The sequence below is a fragment of the Oxyura jamaicensis genome, chromosome 14, assembly GCF_011077185.1.
Source record: "Oxyura jamaicensis isolate SHBP4307 breed ruddy duck chromosome 14, BPBGC_Ojam_1.0, whole genome shotgun sequence".
In the NCBI taxonomy this organism is placed as follows: Eukaryota; Metazoa; Chordata; class Aves; order Anseriformes; family Anatidae; genus Oxyura; species Oxyura jamaicensis.
The window spans coordinates 12789135-12814952 of NC_048906.1; the positions used below are offsets into that span (position 1 = coordinate 12789135).

A 25818-nucleotide genomic window follows, 5' to 3' on the forward strand; every position below is an offset into this window, starting at 1 on the left:
GGCACCTCCGAGGTGAAGCCGGGAAGAGGGGACTTGGTGGGCTCAGTCTCCGAGCACAGCGGGGGTGTTGTTTGGCTCGATAGCTCCTTTCCCCCAACTTTGTGGCTTGCATTTCCCGGCTCCAGTCGCTGAACGTGATGTGTTGAAGTGAATTCAGCTGCCTGGCACAAGACCTTTGAGGTCAGGGATTTGTGAAAGATAATTATTTGGCATTTACCCTGAGCTGCTGGCGGGGCCGTGCTGCTTCCTCTTGTCTTGTAGTCCCAGGGTCAGCCGTGTTGCTGGCTGCCTCTGCTCGTGGGGTGCCGTGGTGAGTGCCAGCACCGCTCAGCTCCCGCTGGGGCCGGAGAGCTTCCTCGGGAACCCCTACGTGCCTGCCGGAGGGATGGTTCAGCTGGAGGTGGGAGGAGGGCTGGAGGGTTCCTCCAGAGAGGGGAAGGGCTCGGGTGCAGCACCCTGGGGCGCGGACCTTTCTCCCCTGTGCTTTTCTCAACCTTGCCTCTCATCTGGGACAAGAGTTTGTTCTGGGAAAGCGCCGCTAACGTTGCAAAACCAACACTTGTGACGCCTTGCGTCGTGGGAGGCGGAGGCACAGCCTGGGATCTTAACCGACAGAATGGGCTACAAGTGCTTTTCGGGCCGGTTGTGGTCCTGCAATCCTGTGCTCACACCCCTTAACTAAAGCTTTTCCCTGCCCGTGGCTGGGTGAAGGACCCCTACGAGCGGGCGCAGCTGCCAGAAGCGGCTCACGGCCCGTGCGGTGGCTCCCTTTGCGCAGCAGCCTTTGGGGTGACCTGCAGAGCCCTGGGCAGCAGCGTGCTCGCCGGGCGGCTCTCCCCCGACACCCCGGTGCGGCGGCGGCGCTGCCCCTGCCCGTGGGGCTCCTGCCCTGCTCTGCGTGGTGGGTGCAGCGCCCCAGGAGCGTGTCCGGGCTCCGTGACTGCGACGTCTCCTGGTGCTCGCGGGCTGGGTTTCCGAACAGCAGCCTCCCTTCGCTGCGTGTCCCGATGCTTGCAGCTGCCTTGAGGCTGTGCAGATGGCTGGGACCAGATAGCACCAGAAACCCGAGGCGCCTCTGGCTCTCGAGGGCTCCTCATGACCCTTGGGGAGGGAGCACAGCAGTTATTTTCCACAGTTTCGGGGCTGAGCCAGTTGTTGCGACATCGTTCTGGGAACGGCGATAGCCGCCCTCAGCCTTGCTGCTGACGCCTGGGATGTTTCCCGTCGGCGCAGCCGGTCTCCTCGCACCATCATCATCGTCAGCTCCTGGCGCACCTCGTGGCGAAATGAAACTTGGGTGCCCAGCTCACAGGAGCACTGCAGTGCCCAAACACGGGGCTGGGGCTGACTTAGGGCTGCTGTCCCCCCGTGGCAGCAGGTGGGCTTCCGTCCCAGGAGCTCCGCGAGGAGCGCACGGCACTTTTGGGCTCGAGCTCCTGCCTTGCTGCAGGGGTTCCTGAGGGCCAGGCTGGGAGCGATGGGGCTGGGGGGTCGGGAGGGAGCTGTGCTCCCCTGGGGGGGCTCAGCAGCCTCCGCTCCACCACGCAGCGAGCTTGGGGGCCGAGCAGCTCGCGAAGCAAGCTCCTGGGCCTTGGCAGCGGGGAGCTGCCTGGGTCTGCGAGTGCACCGTGCTCACGGCTCTCTCCTGTTCCGCAGAGTCCTGCAAAGCGGCGGCGGTCCCCGTCCGATGGGAGGATGGTTGTTCTCAGGCAGTTTGGGCTGCTCCTCTGGAAGAACTACATCCTGCAGGTAGGCTGGCACAGCGCTCCTGGGGGGACACGGCCTTTGTCACTGCCAGACGTGGTTACATCAGAGCTTCCCTGGCGTCCTGGTTCTTGTGCTTCTGTGTCAGGGACAGTCGGGCAGGGATCAGCGCCTGCAGGCCTCTGTCCCCATCCCCTCATGCCCGCACTTCCCCATTACCCTCACTTCTGAAATCAGGCAGAGTTCAGCTTCCCTGCCCACGGGCACGATAACCCACGTGCCCTCCTGTGCGGCGGTGCCTTTTCTGGGCTATCTCCTTACACAAATCCTTGAAGGGTTTGGCAGGTCCTGAGCAGCGCCTGTAAACCGTGACCCAGGTGGTTTTACCCCACTGCTTTCCGCCGTCCTCAGAAGCAGCTTTTAGGGGTGCGTGGGCTGCCTTAAACCGCCACTGTCCTGGCACCTGACCCGAGCCCAGCTCTGTGCGTGGCAGCCTGCTAATTACGAGGGATTTAGGGAGCCTAGGGCTCATCCTGGTGCCAGCCTGGCCCAGCAGGAAGGGGCTGCAGCCCCCGGGAGCAGCGTGGCCGTGCCTCACACCAGGCCTGGGCAGCACGGGAGGAGGCAGCAGCAGGCTGTTTTTGCAGCTTCAGTCCCCCTTCTGCACATCAGCACGGCGTCGTGTGAAAGTAAGCAGCGGGCAGAGGGGAGGGTGAGCTGGGCTGCTGCCTCGGCGCTGGGAGCGGGGCCAACTAGCAGCACCCAGGAGCGTGCCCGTGAGCTGCCCCCCAGCACAGGGAGGGGAACACGCCTTCCCTGGGCGTGCTTCGGGCTGCAGATACCTCTCCTCACCTTTTCCGAGGCTGGGCACTGACTCGGCTCTGCCGTGCCAGAATGCAGAGGGGTGTTTGCTCCCCGCTCGGCCTCCAGCAGGAGATGTGGTCCCGGCCAAGGTGCGGAGCTCCCAAGCTGTGGGCAGGCAATGTGGAGCTGGGTGCCGGGGTGGGGGCACGCGGCTTGCCCTGGGCTGGCAGCAGCAGCCGCTAGCGGCGATGGCTGTGGATGGGTGTCCCTCTGAACACGGCAGCGTGAACGACTTACGCAGCAGCAAAAGCCCGTGCTGGTAAATGTGTATTATCCGCTGAGTTCACAGAGCCAGGCAGCCCTTTGGAGAAAGTCCAAGGGACTGTTAGAGGGTTAATACAGTAGTAAATCTGCAGGAGGCAGCTGGTCTGCGAGAGCTGCATTATAAAACCATCAGACAACTGCAACGCTCAGTTTTCCGAGCGTCGCCTTTGGAACACTCCTTGTCCCTGCCAGCCCAGAGCCTCCGCATCCCGTCTGCGATGCCAGGGCTGGCTCCATGCTCCCACCTGGGGCTGCGCCCTTGGCATCGACGTGGTGCCTGGTGGTCACTGGTCCCTGAGGGACCCTGGTGCGGTGGGAGGTGCTGAGCAAGGAGCTGGCTGCCCAACTTGCTCCTTTTTTCCCCTCCCATCTGCAAAACGAAACCTTCCTCCAGTCCGCAGAGAGCCTGCGAGGTTATAACTGGATGGGCAGCGCCGCTCAGGGGCTGATGTGTGTGGATCTGAAGGGGCTGCTGCGGAGCACGGGGCTGGAGCAGCGGTCAGTGCAGGCAGGGGAGGACAGACACCGAGCTGCCGAGACAGCAGAGTTGGGAGAATAAACCTCTCGGTGCTCCTCTTGCCCCGTGTGCCTCCGTCACTCCCTGTTCCAGCAGATGGGGGCTGTGGTGCCCCGTGCTCCTGTAGGGTCCTCCTAGAGGCTGGCGTTGGTGCTTCTGCCCTGTGCGTGCACCCAAAATGCCCCACGGTGCCGCGGATCTCACCGGGGCTTGCTGGGCCTGGGTGCGTGCAGGGCAATTTCAGGATCCCTGCAGCGATCGAGCTCAGGTGAGGTGGGTTTGCCCTGCCCGTGGGCAGCTCGGGCTGCAGGAGGAAGCGCGGCGCTGGGTGCAGCACCGTGCACAGCACCAGCCCCGGGGCTGTCCCGTTCCCCCTGCCCTCTGCCCACGTTGGTGCTACAGCGATAACCTCTGTCGTCTGCACAGAGATCCTACTGCATTTCCCGTTTTATCCCCCATTTCCTTCCCTCTTCCTGCTTTCTGGGCCTTTTGGGCTGCGGTGCCTCGCTCCTGGCCATTTCCAGTGTCCCATCCCCTCCGTTCCCAGCGCCCACCCTCCTGCACAGCTGCACCTGCAGAGCCACTGCTCCTTGCCCCGCGCCCGCTGCAAACCCTCCTGCAAAAGGCTGGTTGCCTGCCAGCAGAAATGGAGGAGCCCCATTTTAAATGCTAATTAATGCCCGGGCTGAGCACGGGCTGGCAGCTTGTGTGAAGTTTGAAGCCTTGAGAGGCAGCCCCGGGGGAGAACGAGGGGCTGGAAGGTGGTGCTCAGGCTGCCTGGGATGCTTGCTGAACTCAGGCTGACTCTAAAGGCACGCAGCTCAAAGCCGGACAGAGGTTAGGGAAGGGGTCAGAAACCGCTGTGGCTGGGAAGTCGTGGGAGGTGTGGGAACCTCCTGGGTGCAGCCGTCAGAGCCCGCCTGGCCTCGTGGTTAACTTGGCTGCTTCCTTCGTTGTGGCCAGCTGCAGGAAAGCCCCGGCTGTGAAACCCACGTGGCTGCAGGCACTGTGAGGTGCAGGAGCGCTTTGGTCACACGGCGTTCGTGGTCATCGTTGCTGCACTCGATCTGCTTCCAGTGTTAACATCTCGGATTTGTTTTTGTTCTCCCCTCGGTTTTGCTGCAGAAACGGCAGATTTTGGTAACGGTCATAGAAATCTGCCTCCCGCTGCTGTTTGCTGCCATCCTGATTGCGCTCCGGCATCGGGTGCACTCCATCAGCCACCCCAACGCCACCATCTACCCCGCCGAGTCCGTGGATGACCTGCCGGGCTTCTTCTACCGCCGGCACCCGAGCAACCCCTGGGAGCTGGCGTACGTCCCCTCCAACAGCAGCGCCGTGAGGAGCATCGCCGAGGCGGTGGAGAGAGCTTTACCCATCAGCATCCGAGGTGAGCGGGGCCAGGCTACAGCTCGTGCGTGGTCGCGGCTCCGTCCTGCAGCGCCGTGGTGACGTGGATGGGGCGCGATGTTCTCGGCTCCGTGGGTGCTGGGGCAGCGCCTGTGCTCGGGTGGCTGGGGTGAGGTCTCCCAGAACACACTCAGACTCCCAGGCTCAGCAGCCTGGTCTTACAGGGAATGGTCGGGTAAAGCAAATGAGGTTTGAAAAAAGGGCATCCAACTGCACTAATTTATGCTTTGTCAGTTTGTCTTCCACCCTGGGACCAGAAATTCGCAGACCAATTTTTTGTTCGGATAAATACCCACACTCAGTTCCAAGGATGCCTCAGTTTTGTCAGAACGTCAAGGCAACGGTTTTATTTTGTGAAGCTTCAGGATTTAGTTCTGAGTTTTGTCACATCTTGTTGCAGTTTCTATCTAGGAGAATATTGGCTTAAAATAGTTGAAGAAAGTGGCTGTTGCTTCCCTAAAGCTAAGCATTTCAGAAATCTCCTTGCACAGAAAATTTTAGCACTTCATGTTTCAAACTGAAAATAACGTTAGGTTTTTCTGTGAAAGGAAATCTAACTTCTGCTCTCTGAGTACCGGCAGCTCACAGCACAGCTTTCCTCCCTGCAGCTCAGGGCTTCGCCTCGGAGAGGGAGTTTGAGGAATACGTCAGGGTGGACAACCGCTCGGGCAGCGTGCTGGCTGCTGTCGTCTTCAAGCACCGCTTCAGCCACAGCGGGGCCCCGCTGCCCCTCCAGGTGAGTGCTGTGGGACCCCAGGGACAGCAGGGCTGGATGCAGCCCTCTGGCACCTTGCAGCAGCTGCTTCCGGGACAAAAATCGCCCCTTTGTGGTTGGTGTGTGACGTGAACGTCCTCCCGGCAGGTGGACTATGAGCTGCGCTTCAAGTACAGCCCCAGGAACGCGCCACGGAGCGAGCAGACGGGCCTGAACCCCAACCTGGACCGTGACTGGCACACCAGCTACCTCTTCCCACTCTTCCAGCTGCCCGGCCCCCGGGAGGCCAAGTTTGCGGATGGGGGAACGCCAGGTGAGGCCGCCGGCGGGTCTGCGCTGCTCCACCAGCCAAGGAGATGGGCGTGTGAATGTTCTTCTTTTCTCCTTTTCAATGGGTTAATGGAAAATATATTTCAGGGTCCAAACTATCTAGGATTTATCGTGCTACGTAAATACTTCAAATAGAGCAATTCTGTGGTTTGAGCGCAGGTTTTTAATGAAAGCCAGACCACAGAGTGAGCAGGAGGCAGCAGCCACGTTGCTGGAACTGGCACCGGTTTTAGACTAGCCCAGCTCTTGATTTCAGGAGCTTCTTTTCTGGCTGTGAAAGGGATATTTCCCCCAGCCTGGTGTCTTCTTCCTCCTGATTTCATGGCAACATCAAGAAGATGACTGAGGGGCTGAGAAAGCAAGCAGACTGTTCTTGCTCACACAGCGTAAATAAAACTGAGCACAAGAGGACAATACCTGCTAGTTCAAATATTTGGCAGGACAGGGTGACCAGAAGCCGGGATCTCTCACTACAGTATTTGTTTAGCAAATTAGTTAATATATAACATTTAGTAATATCATATTCTCACCTTTTCCTTACCTGTCTAGAGCATTTTAAGCAGCCAACTTTCAAAATGCTCACTTGGGGCGTTCTAAACAGAATCTGAGTCTCAATTTAAGTAACGTGGCAGAAAGCCCAAGTAACAATAGAACGGTTAAAAAACAAAAATAAAGCTTTCACTATTTTCTAATGCACAAAATTTTTAAAGCAAATGTGTCAGTAATGTGTCTTCCTCACCAAAACAGACTGTAGTATCCCATGCTCTTGGTTTACCAAAAAAACCCCAAACACCACAAATAAGCTCTGCTCAGTGGCATTGTTGATGGTTAACGATGACCGAGAATCTTAAACAAATAAAAACATGTGGGCAGAAAGAGGATTGCAGTTTATTTTGAGGTTCTCTGCTAGCTGCTTTTAAGTGATGATTACTAAAGATTTAAATTCCTCTGATTTAAATTTTTCCCAGCATCTGCTGGAATGATAGCGAGTGCTTTCATAGTAACGTTTCCTTCTGTTAGGAGCTCTTTTTGTGTTTCCTGCTCTTCCCAAGAAATGCCTCCTTCTGTGAAGGCTGCTTCTCTTCCAAAGGTGCTGTGCTCTTCCCTGCTTCCTGGAGAACACTCCCCCATCCCTACTTCCCGGTGTTGTTGCCATGCAGGTTATATCCGAGAAGGCTTCCTGGCAGTGCAGCATGCTGTGGACAGGGCCATCATGCAGTACCATGCCAACGCTACCGCCGCCAGCCTGCTGGAGAACATCACGGTGGTGGTGCAGCGCTTCCCCTACCCGCCCTACGTCAACGACCTCTTTGTCCTCGCCATCCAGAACCAGCTTCCCCTGCTGCTCATGCTCAGCTTCACCTACACCTCGCTCAACATCGTCCGCGCCGTCGTGCACGAGAAGGAGAAGAAGCTGAAGGTAATGTGAGGGTCTTTGGGCTGGTGTTTCCCACGCTGCCCTTTTCATGGACATAGATGCTGCAGGAGGACCTTTCCCTTGCTTTGTGCTGCCGGGAGCTCCTTCCTGAAGGAACCACGTCTCCTGTGGCGTGATCACCTGGTGATCAGCAGCCCTCGCTGCTGTCCGTGCAGATGCACTGTGCACTGAGCATCCTGGCTGTGCTGCCCTGGCTGCGCAGGGTGCCCTAACAAGCCAGGTAGCAACAAAATCACAGAACTGTAGGGGCTGGAAGGGACCTCCAGAGATCATCGGGTCCAACCCCCCTGCCAAAGCAGGTTCCCTAGAGCAGGCTGCCCAGGTAGGTGTCCAGACGGGCCTTGAATATCTCCAGAGGAGACTCCACAGCCTCCCTGGGCAGCGTGTCCCAGTGCTCTGACACCCTCACCAGGACAAAGTTCTTTCGCATGTCAGTGCGGAACTTCCTGTGCTCTGTTTTGTGGCCATTGCCCCTTGTCCTGTCCCACAAACCACTGAAAAGAGGTTGGCCAAATCCCTCTGTCTCCCACACTTAAGGGATTTATAAACATTGATAAGATCCCCTCTCAGTCTTCTCTTCTCAAGGCTGAACAGGCCCAGGTCTCTCAGCCTCTCCTCACAGAGGAGATGCTCCAGGCCCCTATCATCTTTATGGCCCTCCGCTGGCTTCTTTCCAGGAGATCCCGGTCTTTTTTGTACCGGGGAGCCCAGAACTGGACACAGTCCTCCAGGTTAAACCCCCGCTGGGTTTGGAGCCAGCACACAGGAGTCGGGGAGGCACGATGGCAGCGGATTAGCAAGGCCCCGGGAGGAATGTCGCTAATCCTGCTGCTGGGACGCGGCCCTGCGCTCCGCTTCCCTTGGGGTGCTCGGAGGGGTGGCCTGCAGAGAGGCAGCTATCATGGGTGCAGGAGTTCAGCAAGTGGGAAACAGGACGTCTGTCTTTCAAGTTTGAATCCCCGTGTTTCCATGCTGTGGTGTGTGGGCGGCGGGGAGCTTGGCTGATGTGGAGTTACGACAGCCAGGCTGCGTGCAGGGCTCGGCCTGCCCCCTGCCCCACAGCCACACCAGCCCCTCCTGCTGTGGCTTTGGGTTCTCCTCGCCCCTCTGTCACATTGTTCCTCCTTGGGGAGGTGGGGGACACCCTGTGATGCTGAAGGGCTGCTCAGGAATGCTTCAGCTCCTGTGGGGCACCCGGGGCTGCCGCCTTCCTCGCCGGTGCTGTGCGACAGAGCACCGCTCCTTGCCGTGCCCGCGTTCCCCTGCCCAGGAAGTGTGGGAGCAGCCCCGGGTGACGGCATGACCTCCCTGCAGGAGTACATGCATATGATGGGGCTCAGCAACTGGTTGCACTGGAGCGCCTGGTTCCTCATGTTCTTCCTCTTCCTCCTGGTGTCCGTGTTCTTCGTCACCGTGCTCTTCTGTGTCAAGGTGAGTGTCTTCCCTCGGGCCAGAAGCTCTGCGGTGGTGGGGCACGAGGGTGACAGGGCTCCTCTGCCGCGGGCTGGGCTGTCCTGGTGACCTGGAACTCGTCCCCATGTGTCGCAGAGGCTGGAGTTGGCCTTCTTGTGAGTTGTGTGGGCAGAGCTGGAGCTCTCTGTGGGTGAATGCACGTGGAGGGCACCCAGGGGTCTGTTTCAGTTGCTCTCAGCTTCAGGGTGTTGAATCCACAGCCCTGCACCTCGTAGCTGCCTTGCACGGCAGCAGTGAGCTCCCCAGGAGGGTGGGTGGGAGCTCTGCGGGTGCAGGCACTGTCCAGGCAGGGCCATCCCACCGCTGAGGGCTGCGTCCTCGGTGCCTCCTGCACCACAAGAAGCAGGAGGCGGCTGTCTGGATGCAGAGGAAGGCATCCCCTGCCTCGTAGACCCTGCATCACACAAGGACAGCCCCCATTTCTTTCCTCTGGACTGCTCTGGGAGGGCCTGGGTGTTTCCACTGCCCCTGTTTGCCTTTAACCCATGGAGGACATCAGGCTCACAGTGCCAGCCCCACGCCTGACCCCGTTTTCTCGGCAGGTGAGCGAGCAAGGCGCGGTGCTTACCAACAGCGACCCCACGCTAGTGTTCACCTTCCTCGCCATCTTCTCCATCTCCTCCATCTCCTTCAACTTCATGGTGAGCACCTTCTTCTCGAGAGGTGAGTTCCTCCCCGCCCACCTCCTCGCGGTGCTGGGTGGGTCAGCCATGCAATGCCCAGGGTTGTGCTGTGAGACCTTGGATTAATTCTGGTTGGGAGGGAGTTCTGGAGGTCATCAGTGCGTGCTGAGCAGGGCCAGCTCCAGAGTGACATGAGGTTGCACAGGGCTGCATGTAGAATGACTTGTTTTGACGTGTGGAGGGGGGTCCTTTCCTCCCTTTTTGGCTGCATTTTCCACATGGTGCATTGGAAGTGTACACTGTCATTTCCCAAACCATGTGTTAGGGCCTCATCCAGCTGCTGCAGCCCCACAGTGCACTGGGTTGGGCAAGTCACCATCCTGCCCCCCTTGTACAAAAGATCTGAATCTCTGTGGATGGAAAGCTGGTGAGAAGTTGGCTGATGTTTTCCCTCCCACTTTTCTCTGTGCTCGCAGCAAATGTTGCGGCTGCTGCCGGTGGCTTCCTGTACTTCTTCTCCTACATCCCCTACTTCTTCATCTCGCCTCGCTACGACCTCATGTCCCACAGCCAGAAGCTGGCGTCCTGCCTTATCTCCAACGTGGCCATGGCCATGGGGGCACAGCTTATAGGCATGTTTGAAGGAAAAGGTGAGCACGTCCTTGGTGCGTCAGTGCTTCCTGCGGTGGGTCGGGACGGGCTGGCAGGTGGTTTGAGGGGCAGAAAGAAGTCAGGGAGAGGCTGGATGAGAGGAGGATGTGAAATTTCTGGATGCTCCACAGCTCTTGTCAGAACCAGGGCTCTGCCTTCTCCTAACCCATGCGTCTGGCAGTCACCAAATGGAGTCTCTGCTTTGCAAACTGCTGTCATGTGCTGCTTTGGTGGCAAAGTTAATTCTGTTCCAAGGGATGGGAACTGACTGTGTCTCCTCCTTTCCATTTTTTAAAAATTTCTACCTTAGTAAGAATTCGCTGTTGGTTCCAGCAGAGGCAGCATTTTTGCAAAGTGGTGGGACTAAAAGGAGGCTGCAGGGGTGGAAGGGCAGTGGCCGGAGATGAGACGGTTTCTTCCCAGGGCAGTTATGGAGAAAGTGATAGAAGAAGTTTGGTGACGTGCGCAAGGGACAGGGTGGGAGCCTCCAGGTTTAGTACGCTTCTGCTACGTCTTTTCTCTACGTATTTGAAATGGAGATTGTAGGGCTGTGCATGTGCTTCTCATTATAGAGCAGTGAATTAGGGTAGGGGATGCTATCTTACAGCCCTGGGAACGCATGCTGCTCCCCTCCATCCTTCTGGGGGTGAGTGAGCACCCTGGGCAGGGGTGAGCAGCGCCCTGTGTCACTGCAGGGACTGGCATTCAGTGGAGGGACCTCATGAAGCCCATCAGCGTGGACGACAACTTCACCTTGGCACAAGTCCTGGGGATGCTGCTCCTGGACTCGGTGCTCTATGGCCTGGTGGCCTGGTACGTGGAGGCTGTCTTCCCGGGGGAGTACGGCGTGCCGCAGCCCTGGTATTTCTTCCTGACGGTGAGCACTGCTTACACACCCTTTCCAGCAGGACTTAACGGGCATTACTCAGCGGTGTTCTCTGGTTTGGGGCTGTGCAGCAGGTTGGACTAAAGCGAAATGGTGGCACCATCAGCTTCCAAAACTGGGGCCCTGCATTGCGTCTGTGGTAAAGGGTGATGCAGCCAGATTTTGGTCTATGAACTATGTCTCGCAGGTCTTCTTGTCTTTAAATCTTTGTCCCAACGCTTCTTGGCACGCACGGTGTTGCTAACCGTGTCTCCATGCCCCAAGCAAAGGCATTAGAGAGAAGACCCAGGTGAGGGTCAGCAGGCACAGTAGCTTGAGACCACCCTGAGCAGCAAGGTGCAGCAGGGTCTGTCCTGAGCTGTCACCGCTGGCCTGGGGAGGTTGCAGCTGCAGGGCCAGCCAGTCGTCACCCATCGGCTGTGCTGCCCTCACTGCCAGCCGTGCCATTGCCAGCTCTGATGTCATCCCAGCCTGTCACTGTGGTGGTCACTGCAGCTCAGCTGCTTGCTGAGAATTCCCTAAGCTGCACTGACACATCACTTCTGATCGCACGAATGGTGGGAGGCTTTTCCTCCTCCCCTCCAAATCCCCTTATCCCAGCATAATTGCACTCTAGCATCTGACTTGCTCTTGAAGCTAGAGCCTTGCAGAGCTCTTGGTGGAGCGCAGATGCAGCTGTTGGGATGCTGATTTGGGGCAGAAGGCAGCAGTACCCCAGGGCAGCCCTGTGCTGGGCGCCTTGGTGTGCTGGCACTGAGGTGCCCTAGGTCTGGGAGTCGCTGACTTGCTATTTACACAGGGTTTTAAGGTCCTGGACGTTTCATTCCTAGAGAAGCAGGTCAGAAAGGGTGTAACTGCAGCAAGTGGATCCCAGGCCTTTTCCATTTAGAGCATACAGGGTTTTGGGGGCTGGTTGTCCACTGTGTTTATTCTTAAGGCTTTTCAAGGCAGGGTGCTTCTGCCTGAGCAATTTTGCTTCTCATTGAAGCACTGATCTTTTCTGTGGGACTGAAGTGGTGGAATAGCTGCCTGTGTAATCACAGGGGAGCAGGGTCAGTCCAGGCCATGCCTGAGTGTCTCTCTTTCTCCTGTCAGCCCTCGTACTGGTGCGGGCGCCCCAGGACTGTCGTGGGAAAAGAGAAGGAAGAGGAAGAGGACCCTGAGAAAGCCCTGAAGAGCCAGTACATTGAGGAGGAGCCTTCTGACCTCGTGTCAGGAATCAAAATAAAGCACCTGTCCAAGGTACTGCCTTCCCAGTGCAGCACCAGTTCTGCTCCTGTGCTCTCCCTTCCCCCGTGCTGTCTCAGCATTCAAGCAGCCCCTGGCCATGCAGTTTCTGCAAGGAGCAGCCAGGTGTGGTGGCCGACAGGAGCCCAGCTCAGGTTTTTTCCCACAACAATTTGTCAAGCGATCTCACAGCACCCTGCGCTCGCAGGGTGCCTCGATCCCTGCTCTGGAAGGGCAGTGGGCACAGGAGGAGGAAGGCAGGGCTGCTGGTCTGCGTGGTGTTCGAGGCAGAGCAGCCCCATTCTTCCAGCACAGCAGGTCTGCAGGGCTCTCCGTCCTGGTCCCACCAGGCTGACCTGTGCTTGCCCATGCAGCAAAAAATGCCCGTTGCACCTTGTGCTTGGTTTTCTGAAAGCTCCCACCTGGGGGGGAGGTTCCCCATCACTTACTGCCCTCTTCACCCAGGGCCCTGTAGTGCAGGTAAGGCTCTTCCCCAGAGCTGGTTGCATTTTGTGGTGGGCTGGTGTTAGGTACCCAGGGGTGCAGGATAACTGCGCCGAGCCTGCTGAACGCTGCTGTCTGATGCCAACCCCACATGAGCGTCACAGGCTTGGACTGCCTGGAGGAACGGGGGGTGCAGATCTGACAGCACTCGCCGTGAGTGCAGCATCAGCTCATTAACACGATCTCTGCAGGTCTTCCGAGTGGGAAACAAGGTGAAAGAGGCAGTCAAGGACTTAACGGTGAACATGTATGAAGGGCAGATCACCGTTCTGTTGGGACACAACGGTGCTGGGAAGACGACCACTCTGTCCATGCTCACAGGTAGGGGCTGTGCCCTGCCGTGGGCAGGAGCAGGGGGTGCTGCCTGCGGGCTTGCTGGGCAGGGCTGGCTGGGGAAAGGGAGCTGTGTGTCCTCTCTGAGCCTGGGGAGGGGTTTTGCTCTTCCTCGGAGCACCTTGGGTTTGCTGAGCTGTCAGCAGGGGACAGCAGGGTGTTGAGAGGCACAGCAGTGCCTGAGGGAGATGGAGGGAGCCTGGGGAATCAGCCTGAGGGTGTCCTCTGGGAGGGTGTGCAGGCTGCTCGGCCCAGGGGCCTGGAGCAGATCGCAGCCAGCCCTGCAAGGAGAAAGGGCTCACTGTAGGATGGGTTGCTGTGGGCTTCCTGCCCACACAGCGGCACCAGCTTCGCCAGTGGAATCCTCTCGGCCTCCCCTGTGGGTGGAAGGGAAGAGCTCCGTGTTCCAGCCTCAGCGGGTGCCGGCCAGGCAGCGCCTGCCGGGGCTCGTGGCCTCGGCAGGGCCCTGCCCTTTCCCCCAGCTCTGTCGTGCAGGCTCAGCACAGGTCTGCTGCTCCTCGCAGGTCTGTACTCCCCGACGAGCGGGCAGGCGTACATCAACGGCTACGAGATCTCGCAGGACATGGTGCTGATCCGCCGGAGCCTGGGGCTGTGTCCCCAGCACGACGTGCTCTTCGACAACATGACGGTGGAGGAGCACCTCCACTTCTACGCAGGGGTGAGCCTGGTGCTGGGGCAGCCTGGGGCTCGTGGTGCAGCACTGCACGCCGCTCGCAGGGCTGTCGGCGGGCAGGCGAGCCCCTGGGTGTGGAGAAGCAGGGTGTGGAGCAGGGGCTGTGGTGGGGTTTGGCAGCTGGTTGCTGGTGAGGTGGGAAGGGTCTTTGTCAGGGACGCTTGCCTCTGCAGGTGGACTTAGCCCTCTTTCCCTTTGTCTGGCAGCTGAAGGGATTCCCAGCCTCCAAGTGCCCCGAGGAGATCAACCACGTCCTGCGGATCCTTAACCTGGAGGACAAACGCCACTCGCTGACCAAGGCGCTCTCCGGCGGCATGAAGCGAAAGCTCTCCATCGGCATCGCCCTCATCGGGGACTCCAAGGCAAGCATCTGTGGTGGGGCTCGCTTTGAGCCTTTCTCCCTGGGGCTGGCGTGGGCTTTTTTTGCAGCTCTGAGGTTGTCCCTTGCCCGTTGTGTGCTAGTGGAGATGCAGGGACAGTGAGAAGGAGGTGGAAGCGCTGCCACGAGGGGAAGCAGCTCTGAGGCTGGTGTCCTGAGGCTGCAGTGCAGCTCTGCTGCCTGGGATCTCCCCCAGACAAGCCCACTGCATGCACGTTGGGAGCTCAAGGCTCGTGGGTCCCAGGGTTACCCCTTCCAGCGCCGCCGTGCCTCTCCCAGACCCATTTTGACCTGCGCCCAACTCCGGTGCACAGGTGGTGATGCTGGATGAGCCGACATCGGGGATGGACCCAGCCTCTCGCCGAGCCACCTGGGACCTCCTTCAGCAGCAGAGGAGCAACCGCACCATCCTGCTGACCACCCACTTCATGGACGAGGCTGACCTGCTGGGGGACCGCATAGCTATCATGGCCAAGGGCGAGCTGCAGTGCTGTGGCTCCTCGCTCTTCCTCAAACGTAAATACGGTAAGGAAGGAGCAGGCAGGCTGTGCTAGAGTGTTTGTCCTTTTCCTGCCTCCCCGTCACGCTGTTAGGCCTTTTGGAGGCCCATAACCTTGCTTGTTCCTCACAGCTAGTCACTCAGAGGTGGCTGGTGCTGTGAAAGCTTTGCGCCGTGGCTTGCCTTCAGCCCTTCTGGCTGGCTTTTGGATTTTGTCTGCAGCCCACACAAAGCCAGCAAGGCCTTGGCAGCCCCTCTCTGTGCTCCATCACTGAAGGGCCAGGTCTGGCCCAGACTGGGCCGTAGCTTACCCTCTTTTTCCCCTCTTCCCAGGGGCAGGATACCACATGGTGATGGTGAAAGAGCCTTACTGTAACCTGGGGGAGATCTCCCGCCTCATCTGTCAGTACGTGCCCAACGCCACCATGGAGAGCAATGCCGGGGCAGAGCTGTCCTTCATCCTCCCCAAAGAGAGCACGCACAGGTACTGGTGTCATCTCCTGCTCTCCGTCCCCGAGTGGATCCTCTGTCTGCATGCAGTGGGGGATCTCTGCTCTGCATCTTCTGGGAAGGCACGGGTATGCGTGAGCCCATGGCTGCAGGGCTGGTCCTGGGAAGTCGAGCTGGGTTCCTCTTTTCACTGCAGTCCTCCCCTGTGTCTGCTGGCACGTCACTCTCGTGCCACCACGCCTGTCATGCAGCAACTGCCTGGGCAGGGTGGGGGAGGCTGGGAGCATTGGTTTCTCTGGCTGGGGCGGTGGCATACGGGTGGCTGAGGCTGCCTGTGACAAGAAAGGACAGCAGAAGACGGAGCTCAGAAGCTGTTCCTGGGGACAGAAGGGCACTCAGTGCTGCAGGCAGCCCTGAAGCTGGCTGCAGGACTCCAGCCAGCATTTTGAGATCTCTCATCCTTTCAGGTTTGAGGCCCTGTTCACGGAGCTGGAGCAGAAGCGGGAGGAGCTGGGCATCGCAAGCTACGGTGCCTCTGTCACCACCATGGAGGAAGTCTTCCTGAGGTAGGGGGACAGGCAGGAGGAGGCTGGCTCTGGCCCCGGCAGGGCAAAGGGACAACAGCGACCTGGGCTGTGGTCCAGCTGGTGGGAAGAGCAGTGTGTGGGGGGACGAGCTGGGTCATGAGCTGAGTCCCCCCTGAGAGTGGTGGTCAGGGACCTTTCGGGGCCGGCTGTGCAATCCATGTGCCTTAGTCATGTCCTGCAAGAGTCTTCAAGGGGGTAATGGGACTGGGACCAGGACACCGTGTGGGCAGGGGTGGCCTGGGCTCTGCGAGCAGCACTGGGACAGTCCCAACAGCTGTCTTGTGGCACAGCCCCCGTGTGCATCAGCAGCACTGGTGTCCAGCACAGCCCCCCAGGCATGGACGCTCTCTGGGCTGGAGACACCAAGTTCAAATGTCGGTGTGAAGTCCCACTAAGTCATGTTTTTACCTTTCCCTTTAACAAACAAACATTTGATTGTTAATGGATTAAAAAAAAAATGCAGTTGCAACTGTGGAAGAAGCTTCATACAGGCAGCACCTTTCTTCCATGGGCCCCTTCCAGAGTTCTGTGTCTGAATGTCCAGACTGGGGGAAAAACATCCGCCCTGGGGAGAGAAGGAAGGTTGGAAGACTCAATCCAACACAGGTTGCACTTGGGCTCTCCACAGCACGTCTGGGTTTTGTCTCCTGGGTTTGGCTTCTCCAGCTTGATCCTGTCTGGGTTGTTCTCTCATCCTCCCCTTTCCCTCCTGGTGCAGAGTTGGGAAGCTGGTGGACTCCAGCATGGACATCCAGGCCATCCAGCTGCCTGCTCTGCAGTACCAGCACGAGAGGCGTTCCAACGACTGGGCCATGGACGACTCCAGCAGCCTGAGCGGGATGACGGACATGACGGATGACAGCGGAGCGCTCATCACGGAGGACTGCTCCAGCATCAAGCTCAACACCGGGGTGAGTGCTGCGTGTCTGTGCCCCAGGGACAGGACCTCGGCAGTGGGGTTACCGGGTGGAGCCTCCCCAGAGCCCCGTCTCACCTTGTGTGATTTGGAAGCCGCTAATGGAGAAGTGGAATCCTAAACTTCAGAGCAAATTATTTTAAGGGTCGCTTGGGGTTGGTCACTGCCAATCTTCATGTTAATCTCGTGCCCTGTAGAGGTGCCACCTTTTGAAGATGTCTAGGTGATCCCAAGCATTTCTCATCTGCTTTTGCTACAGCACTTGGCATTTCCAGCAGGGAGATGAGAGAGGCTTCTTTCCCTTGCTGGGTATTTCAGATCTGCTGCAGTCCTTCATGGCCTGCTGCCTACATGCCTGTGATAAGTTACCCTGTCCTTCTCAAGGGCATGCCTCAAACTAGAGAGGGAGAAAGATGTTTATGGCTTAAAAAGCAAAGAAGGATCTCACGTGCACTGGGCTTGGGAGCTCCGGGCCTCTCAGCTGCTTTGGCAGGCAGCCTTGCCACAGCAATCCTAGTTGTGAACCTCCATTGCTGAGAGTTGGGCTGAGGTGAAGGCCGTGTCTGAAGCTGCTTTTCTGAGACCTTAGATCCCAAAGTGACTGCTTCCTTCTGGGAGGCTGTGGATTCTGAACGGCTGACCAGCCACACCGAAGTCAAGCAGCTGCCCTTGTAACCCCTTTGCTGGAAGCAGGTGGTGGTACAGGCTGGGGCTGGAGGGGGACAGGGAGGGGGCTCTGGGCTCGTTCCCTCCAGCAGCCGTGCGGGGCGGTGGCCGGGGGGCTGCCTGCGGCGGTGGGACCGGCGCTGACCTGACTTCTCCCCTGCCAGTTCTACCTGTGCTGCCAGCAGTTCTATGCCATGTTCATGAAGCGAGCCATGTACAGCTGGCGCAACTGGAAGATGGTGGCAGCGCAGTTCCTCGTGCCTCTGATCTTCACCGCCTTTGCCCTCATCGTGGCCAAGACCTTCCCAGGACCCAGGGACTCCTCCCTGCTGAGGCTGACGCTGGAGCCCTACGGCCAGACCATTGTGCCTTTCTCCGTCCCGGCCACCTCGGGTCTGCAGCAGAAGCTGGCAGAGCAGTACGTGGAGCTGCTGGATGCCCAGCGTCAGGCGCCGCTGGAGGTGCTGGGTGAGGCTTGGCAGGGCACCCGGGCAATGCCCACTAACGTGTGCGGGGGCTGCAGGCTTTTCGCCTGCCGGGGTTGGGGTCCCACCTGACATACCCTGTGGTATCCTGTCCTGCACAGGAGGGTCCCACGGCGGGTGCCTTCCCCTCCTCACCCAGGCAGAGCTGTGTTCTCCATGCCCCTGTGTTCGGGGCCGAGTGGGCCACCAGGGCTGGCGCTGCCTGAGGGCTTCTCCAGGTGGCCCCAGTCAGCTCTCATTGCCTGGAGTCCGCTTGTAACAGCAGCGGTGTTCAGCAGGTGGCCTGGAGGAGTACCTCATCTCAAGAGCATCTGAGGAGGGGGGAGCCTTCAACGAGCACTACATCGCTGCCGCCTCCTTCGAAGGAGCTGGAAACCGCACGATGGTCACCGCGCTGTTCAACAACCAGGCCTATCACTCCCCCGCCACGGCCCTAATGCTGGCCGACAACGCTGTCTTCAGGGTGCTGGCAGGCCCCAACGCCTCCATCACGGTCACCAACTACCCTCAGCCCCGCAACATCACCGAGAAGGCCAAAGACCAGCTCATGGAGTACGTCTGATCACGCAGCACTTCCTTTCCTTGGCTAGGGCTCACAACTTGAATTTGGCACAAATGGGCTTGGTTGCGCCGATGTCAGCAGAGGACCAAGGCGGGAGGTTCTCAGACCAAAACGTAGCTGTGATTGCACTCGGGAAGTGCTGCGGGCAGGGTGTCTGCACCTCGCCTCTTCCTTGGGGTGATGGTGGGACCAGGCAAAGGCAGGGTGGCTGGAGGTTTGTGGTGTGCCAGGAGGGCTGTTTGTGCAAGACGCTTGTCCCACGGAGACGTGCTTTTGTTACGGGGCATTCACTAGCGTAGACTCCACAAGAAGCACGGTTAAGGCATGTTGTCCCCATGTAGCCTCAGCGTCGGTCTGTCAAGCTGTTCCTGTTCTAACCAGCCCTGCTGCTCTCCTGCAGGGGCCAGACCGGGTTTGCCATTGCGATCAACTTGCTGTACGGCATGGCCTCGCTTGCCAGCACCTTTGCCCTCCTGCTGGTCAGTGAGCGGGCCATCAAGGCCAAGCACGTCCAGTTCGTCAGTGGTGTCTACGTGGTCAACTTCTGGCTGTCCGCCCTGCTCTGGGACATCATCAACTTTCTCATTCCCTGTGCTCTGATGCTGGTAGGTCACTTCTGACAGCCCAACGCCCTCCTGTCTCAGTGAAACCCCTGCAGCTCATGGTTGAAGGTTGCAGGGATCTGCCAGATGAGCTCCGGGTGCTTCTTGTGGATCCTCTGGGAGATCTGGGATGTGTGTTGGTAGAGGGAAAAGTGTGAGGCCACCTGGCGCCGGCACTGTTTCTCTTCATACAAAGGGCCAGCAAGCAAGTTGCCCCTTGGTCCTGCTGGGTGCTGGTCCATAACCCAGCTCCCCTGATCCAGGTCGGTTGGGTGCAGCGGGTGTGGGCACTGGCAAAAGAAAATCTCACATGTGGGAGCATGGAGAGAGATTTCCTGGATTCACCTGTAGGTGTCAAAATCTGCAGAAGGGCTTTCCTTGGGGATGGGCATGGGCTGCTGGTGCTGCCAGCAGGAGCTGTCTGTGAGCAGTTACCTGGTCAGTGTGGTGCAGCCTGGGCAATCGAGGCAGGATAGCATCACTTGCAGTCAAGACAAACATGCACTCTCCTCACCTTGCTGTGCCCCAGGTGATATTCCAAGCCTTTGACGTGCAAGCCTTCACGCAAGACAGCCACCTCGTCGATGTGATGCTGATCTTCCTCCTTTATGGCTGGGCCATCATCCCCCTTATGTACCTCCTCAGCTTCTTCTTCTCGGTGGCAGCCACTGCCTACACCCGTCTCACCATCTTCAACATCCTCTCGGGCACAGCCACCTTCCTTGCTGTCACCATCATGAGCATCCCAGGTGGGTGGCTGCCCTCTCTGCACACCCAGCGCTGCACCTTGCAGTCACTGAGAAGACACAGCCCCTAAGGGGACTCTCTCTCGCTTAGGCTCTACGGCCGCATAGCAGAACCCCCCAGGACAGCCCCTTCTCACCCACTGAGCATAACAAAACGTGTTGTTTCTCCTTCTGAGATGTGTCAGGGTCTTTCTCTAAAAGCAGCTAAGTCCAACCTGTTGATCCCCCTCTGGTCCTCTTTCAGAGCTGGGCTTGGTGGACCTCTCCAGAACCCTGGATAAAGTCTTTCTCGCCTTACCCAATTACTGCTTGGGCCAGTGCATCAGTGACTTCTACCAGAACTACGAGTTCATTCAGTTCTGCACCTCCTCTGTTGAAGCCATCTTCATCTGCAAGGCATTCAGTGAGTCTCTGCCTTGGTCCTGGCCGGCCCCTATTGGGGTTCTCCGTGGGGCGGGTGGTGGGGCTGGAGGGGTCGGGAAGGCTGGTGTGGGTCCAGCAGGGCTGTGGGCAGCTCTGGTTCTGTACTGGAGGAAATCCAGCTGGAGCTGGAGGGGTGAGTGTTGCTCTGCATTTGCCCTGTGGCAGCTGGAGGTGATGGAGTGGGGTTTGTGGTGGGGACGAGGCTAAAATCCACAACGGCATCTTGGTCTCTGCTGTGGGGGTGCCTGTCCCCACAGTGCTCCCGGCCAGGACTCAGGAAGGAGATACTCACCTGGGGAGGTGGCTCCAGTGTCACCAGGCCTCTAACCCCACCTGGGCAGTAGCTCCAGGTGTCATTTTAAAGCAAAAACGGGGCAGCGTTGGACACTAATGGAGTGATCTAGATAACAAACCTTTTTTCTTCCTAACGAGAAGCCAGGAGCTGGACTCGATCCTTGTGGATCCCTTCCAATTCAGGACATTTTTTGATTGTGTGATTTAGATGAAAATGTGGACTGGGGAAAGTTTCGTGGACTGGGGAAAGTTTCATGGACTAGTCAAGAAAAGCCAGGCACGGTCCTGAATGAGTGCCCTGTCTTTTCTGCGTCTCATCTTGGTGCCAGCTGCCCTCCAGGACCTGAATCCTTCTGTGGGAAGTGCTGGAAGGAGCTGTGGGCAGGGAGCCCGGTGGGGGTGGGGATGGGGCTGGCAAAGCTCACAGCTTTCTCTGAAGCTTATCTGCCCCTCCCCAGAGTGGGGATTGATCCAAGTTTGATTTTGTTCCAACCCTGCTCAGATATCAGCTATCAGATGAACTACTTTTCCTGGGAGTCGCCTGGGATCGGGCGGTACTTGACCTCCTTGACCATCCAGGGCTTCTCCTTCCTCTTCCTCCTCTTCCTCATCGAGACAAACCTTCTCTGGAGACTGAGAACTTTGGTCTGTGGCATCTGCAGGCGGCGGAAGTGGGTGAGCTGAAGCACGTGGGAGGGAGAAGCAAGGTGCCCTTGTGACAAAGCAGGAGTCCCTGCGGGCTGGAGACAGGCCTGCATCCCTCGCTCAGATCGTGTCCAAATGCTGGGGGTTCGTGGGGTCACTCAGATGTGGTGGCTAGGGCTCCAAATTCCGCTTCTGCCTCTGGTGCTCTGCATGAAGTGTCACTTGGCTGGGACGCTTTAGGAGCTGCAGCTCCCAAACCCCGTGGGCCCTTGGCCTTTTTACCTCAATCATCTCCCCTGGGGAGCAGCCTTGGGGCAGGTTGCTCTGAGGGGCAGGTCCCGTGGGACGTGTGGGTTGGCAGAGGGAGTGGGCTGCCCTGGAGGTGGCTGATGGAGGGGGTGGCTCCTGCCAGGGCTGTGAAGGCCTGCCCACCTCAGCCCAGAGGAAGCCCCTTGTCCCACAGCAGCACGGTGACGGTGCTTTTTGTCCCTGTGTTTAGGTGGCACTGCTGAACAGGGTGTCTGTGCTTCCCGAGGACCGCGATGTAGCAGATGAGAGGAAAAAGGTTTTGGAGTCACCACCAGAGCTGCTGTCATCTCTGAGCAGCCCCCTGGTCATCAAGGAGCTCACTAAGGTGAGGAGAGTGTGGGCCTTGCTGAGCATCCTGCTGGGAGCAGAGCCGTGCTCCCTGGGGACTCGTGAAGCCCCCGCCAGCCTGGCTGTGCCATCGGGCACCTGGCACGTGCCGTGACCTGCAGGCTTGCCCTTTGCTCTCCCCCAGGTCTACGACAGCCGGGAGTCCCTGCTGGCAGTGGACAGGATCTCCTTGGCAGTCAGCAAAGGGGAATGCTTTGGTCTTCTGGGCTTCAACGGAGCGGGCAAAACCACCACGTTCAAGATGCTGACAGGTGATGAGAGCATCACGTCAGGGGATGCCTTTGTGGATGGCCACAGCATTCTGGCCAACATCAAGAAGGTACTGAGGGCTGCAGGGGCAGGGTCTGGTGTCCTGCTGGGCTGGGCTGTCTCAAAGTGCCTCTGAGGAGGGCATGGTTGCAGGCCTCAGGGGTGAGGTGATGCCCCAGGGATGTGGTGTTCTCATCTGGCTCAGCTCTCCCTGTTAATTTGTTCACCTGGAAGCAGTCCCCTCTCCACTGGGTTAACAGATACGAAACAAAGGGAAGCCTAACCTTGTGAGGGTGGCAGACGCTACTTTAAAATGGGTTAGCTCTGTAACTGGGCACATGAAAAATCTGAGTTAGTGCCCATGGTCAGATGGAGCTCTCCCTAAAACAAGCAGGTGAGATGCCTCCAAACCCCTACTAGGCCTCTCCTTGCTGGGAATTGCCCACTCCCTGTGGCAAGGCAAGAGAAAAGTCACAACCTGAAACACCCTGGAGCATTGATCAGGGTTTCAGCCCCGTCCCTGGGTGCACCTACCACTGTCAGCCCTGGACATCCCCGTTACCTGAAGCCCGTAACCTTGCAGAGGTGCAAAGCAAACCTCTGGGGGTGCCAGGGCACCTCGAGGTGCAGACCTGCTGCCGAGCTGACCCCCTTGGCTTCCTCTCTCCCCCCCGAAGGTCCAGCAGCGGATCGGGTACTGCCCGCAGTTCGATGCCCTCCTGGACCACATGACGGGCCGCGAGACCCTCAGCATGTACGCCCGGCTGCGGGGCATCCCCGAGCGCTACATCGGCAGCTGCGTGGAGAACATGCTGAGGGGGCTGCTCCTGGAACCCCACGCGGACAAGCTCGTGAGGACCTACAGGTGAGCAGGGACTCAAACGTGCCCCTGTGCGCACCCACCCCCTCTCCGAGGGGACCTCTCCCCTTTGCCTCACGCGGTTTCCCCATGCTCACGTCGGACTATCTCCGTCTCCCCCTGCAGCGGTGGCAACAAGCGGAAGCTGAGCGCCGGCATCGCCCTCATTGGCGGCCCCCCCGTCATCTTCCTGGATGAGCCCTCCACCGGCATGGACCCTGTGGCCCGGCGTTTGCTCTGGGACGCCGTGACGCGGACGCGGGAGTGTGGCAAATCCATCATCTTCACCTCCCACAGGTGACCCCTCCGGGCAGGGCTTGCCCCGAGGTTTTGGGGGAGCGGCGGGCAGAGCCGGCACATCCCGGCGCTCCTGCCCTGCTGAACGACCCCCTCCTGTCCCGCAGCATGGAGGAGTGCGAGGCCCTGTGCACGCGGCTGGCCATCATGGTGAACGGGCAGTTCAAGTGCCTGGGCAGCCCCCAGCACCTGAAGAGCAAGTTCGGCAGCGGCTACACCTTGCTGGCCAAAACGCGGAGCGACGAGGAAGGCGAGCTGCAGGCCTTCAAGGCCTTCGTGGAGAAGACTTTCCCAGGTACCAGGAGCTGCCAGGCTGGGGGCCAGGTGCATTTGTGAGCTTCCGTGAGTTTCTTAGCTCAGAGCCTCTCTCTCCTGGTCTCTCCCAGGCAGTGTCCTGAAGCACGAGCACCAGGGCATGGTGCATTACCACTTGACCAACAAGAACCTCAGCTGGGCACAGGTAAGGGGGTGCTGGAGCACATCTCTCTTTGCAGGAGGAGGTAAGGGTGGCTGGAGGGGTGGCTCCGTTCCTGCGTGTTCACACACGGATTTTGCTTGTGTTCATCCCAAAGCATTTCCTGAAGGCTCTGCGACAGCAGGGCGGTGGAGGGGGGCTGTGTTTGGTCATCACGTGCCTCCCAGCTGGCGTCTCCCTGCTGGGAGCACAGCACGGGTTCCCGTGAGCCAGCACAGAGCCACCAGGACCTGCGGGGTTTGGGCCTCGCTGCTCCCTGCTGCTCCCCTGGGCTGCAGGCGGCGGCTTTGCAGAGCCACCAGCCCTGTTGGACCCCAGCCCAGGAAACGTGCCCATTTTTTTAATGGGCTCGGGTACTCTGCTAAATAATGGTACTCTGCTAAATAATCCGTCTCCTGGCTTCTCACCACCCTCCTGCCAGGGAAGGTTTTGCTGCCCTGTGGTTTCCATGGGGAAAAGCTTTGCTCTTTGAGCCGCAGCCTGCTGTGGCTCTCCCTGGGATGGGGTATCTGGCAGTGACGGGTGCTGCCGTGCTGTCCCGTGCAGGTCTTTGGGGCCTTGGAGAAAGCCAAAGAGAAGTACCGCTTAGAAGACTATTCGGTTAGCCAGATCTCCCTGGAGCAAGTCTTCATGAGCTTCACTCGCTTCCAGCACTACACAGAGGACAGAGGGAAATGAGCAAAAGCCCCCCGGTGTCCTTCTTCATGGACTGGCCCTGCTGCCTATACATAGTATATATAGAGACAGTAATTTATATATCGGCGTGTGTCTTCAATAATGTATAAATGTAAGAAAATTTTCACTGGGGTGGGGAGAGGATGGAATCGTACCCTCTGCTCTCGGGAACACAAGCAGCGCGTGTGCATTGTGTGCTGCTGCAGCGCACGTGCGTGTCCATGGGTGTGCGTGTGCCTGCGTGCGCATGTGACACTTCACTCGTCATCATTTGTCCCCATCTACAGGAAAAAAAAAAAGCCCCCAAAGCCGGGGAAGGCGCGGATGGGTGCAGACAGGCGGCGTGGGCTGGGCTGGAGCTCCGTCAGCAGCGGGGCGCAGGAGCCTCGGGTCCCCACGCACCCGTCCCGTCCCCCCCACACACCCTGCCCGACACTCACACGCATCAGGAAGTTGCTTCATGGTCTGTGCACGCATGTTGAATTGTATTCTGTTCGGTGCTTTGGTTTGCTTGTGGTTTATCAGGATGCTGTTGAATAGCTTAGATCCAAAATGCTTGCTGGGTTAATTAGGGTGCTCTGTGGTTGCCCTCGGAGGCGCTTTGCCCTAGCGGGAGGGGACACAGAGGAGCAGCCGCAGGTTTTCCCCAGCAGCAAAACTCCCACCCCGAATGCGAGAGGTGCAGGGAAGGGAGAAAGGACAGGCTGTGCCTGCACGGCCCTGGTTAGCGCGAGCAGCGTGTGCTGAGTCGTCTCCGTTGGCACCAAACCCCCTGGTGCCACCACCCCAGGCTCCTGGTGCCATGGCAAAAGGGAACCCTGAGAGCTCCTCTTCCTCCTGCTGCCCACAAACCTCCGTGGGTGCGGGCGAGCTGGGCAGCAGCCCGAGCAGTGCGAGGCCGTGCAGGGCTGGCGCTGGGCCGGGGGAGGACGCGCTGATGGCGAAATGCCCAGCGCGTGATGAATCCTGCTCCGGGGCTCAGCGAGGAGGCGGCGGTGGGTTGGAGGTGTTGCAGGCTGCCTGGGCATGCTGCCTGGCTCTGCGTTGCGTCCATCCAAAGGTTTATACAGCAGCACTGCCCCGGAGCCTGTTGCAGGGACGGGGCTTGGAGGCCGGCGATGCTCCCACTGCGCCCGGGTCCTGCTGCTCTGCCCCCTCCTCGCTGTGCTGGGCTGCAGCCGTCCTGCGCAGCCCCCGGTGAGGCTGGAGCTGTGCGCGGAGCCCAGAGGCAGTGACGGGGATTATTTTTTGGTGTTTCCCAGCGTTGCTTTTTTTGTTTGTTTGTTTTACATAGGTGTTTATTCTTGTCTGTCTCTAACTAGTCCCTGTGTCACCTGCGGGCAGTCCCCTTCTGGCTGGCTGCTCGGTGATCAATGCAGAGCTATTTGCACTATAGTAATACACACAATTGCACATACTAAATGAATTAAGATTTATGGCAAGGGGTGCTGATTCCCTTCCTGTGATTGCATTGTCAGGGGTTGGGTTACATTCTGGGTTGGGTTTTTGTTTTGTTCCTGTAACCGAATCGTTCTTTCCTGTTCCATTTTTCCCTTTGCCTAATGTTGTTGTTTAAGATGATGGTGCATCATGTTACTAAGAATTTCCCTGGATCTTAACAAAGTCTGTTTTTATTGGTGAGCAGCAGCCCCGGGGCACCTAGGAGCCCCCTTGAGCTGGGGCTGCAGGGGCTCGGCTCACCGGGAGCATCCCTGCACC

The 25818-nt window shown here is 58.6% G+C and overlaps 1 protein-coding gene across 2 annotated transcripts; it reads left to right on the forward strand.

The window, feature by feature from the left end:
- The first annotated feature begins 302 nt into the window (after positions 1-302).
- Positions 303-24224, forward strand: ABCA3 (ATP binding cassette subfamily A member 3). 2 transcript variants are annotated; one of them, XM_035339360.1, is made up of 31 exons: positions 303-310; positions 1659-1749; positions 4475-4739; positions 5368-5495; positions 5622-5787; positions 6965-7224; positions 8557-8673; positions 9258-9378; positions 9815-9988; positions 10685-10866; positions 11971-12117; positions 12798-12927; positions 13464-13618; positions 13840-13995; positions 14327-14537; positions 14845-14995; positions 15429-15527; positions 16267-16459; positions 17295-17598; positions 17891-18167; positions 18578-18782; positions 19309-19528; positions 19770-19928; positions 20745-20917; positions 21387-21521; positions 21669-21863; positions 22471-22658; positions 22779-22949; positions 23057-23244; positions 23336-23409; positions 23971-24224. In XM_035339360.1, the coding sequence occupies exons 2-31, from the start codon at positions 1696-1698 to the stop codon at positions 24100-24102; spliced, it is 5130 nt and encodes a 1709-aa protein (XP_035195251.1). In that variant the 5' UTR covers positions 303-310; positions 1659-1695; the 3' UTR covers positions 24103-24224. The 2 variants fall into 2 exon arrangements, with proteins under 2 accessions (XP_035195251.1, XP_035195252.1); XM_035339361.1 differs by having other exon boundaries at positions 17894-18167.
- The last annotated feature ends 1594 nt before the right edge of the window (positions 24225-25818 follow it).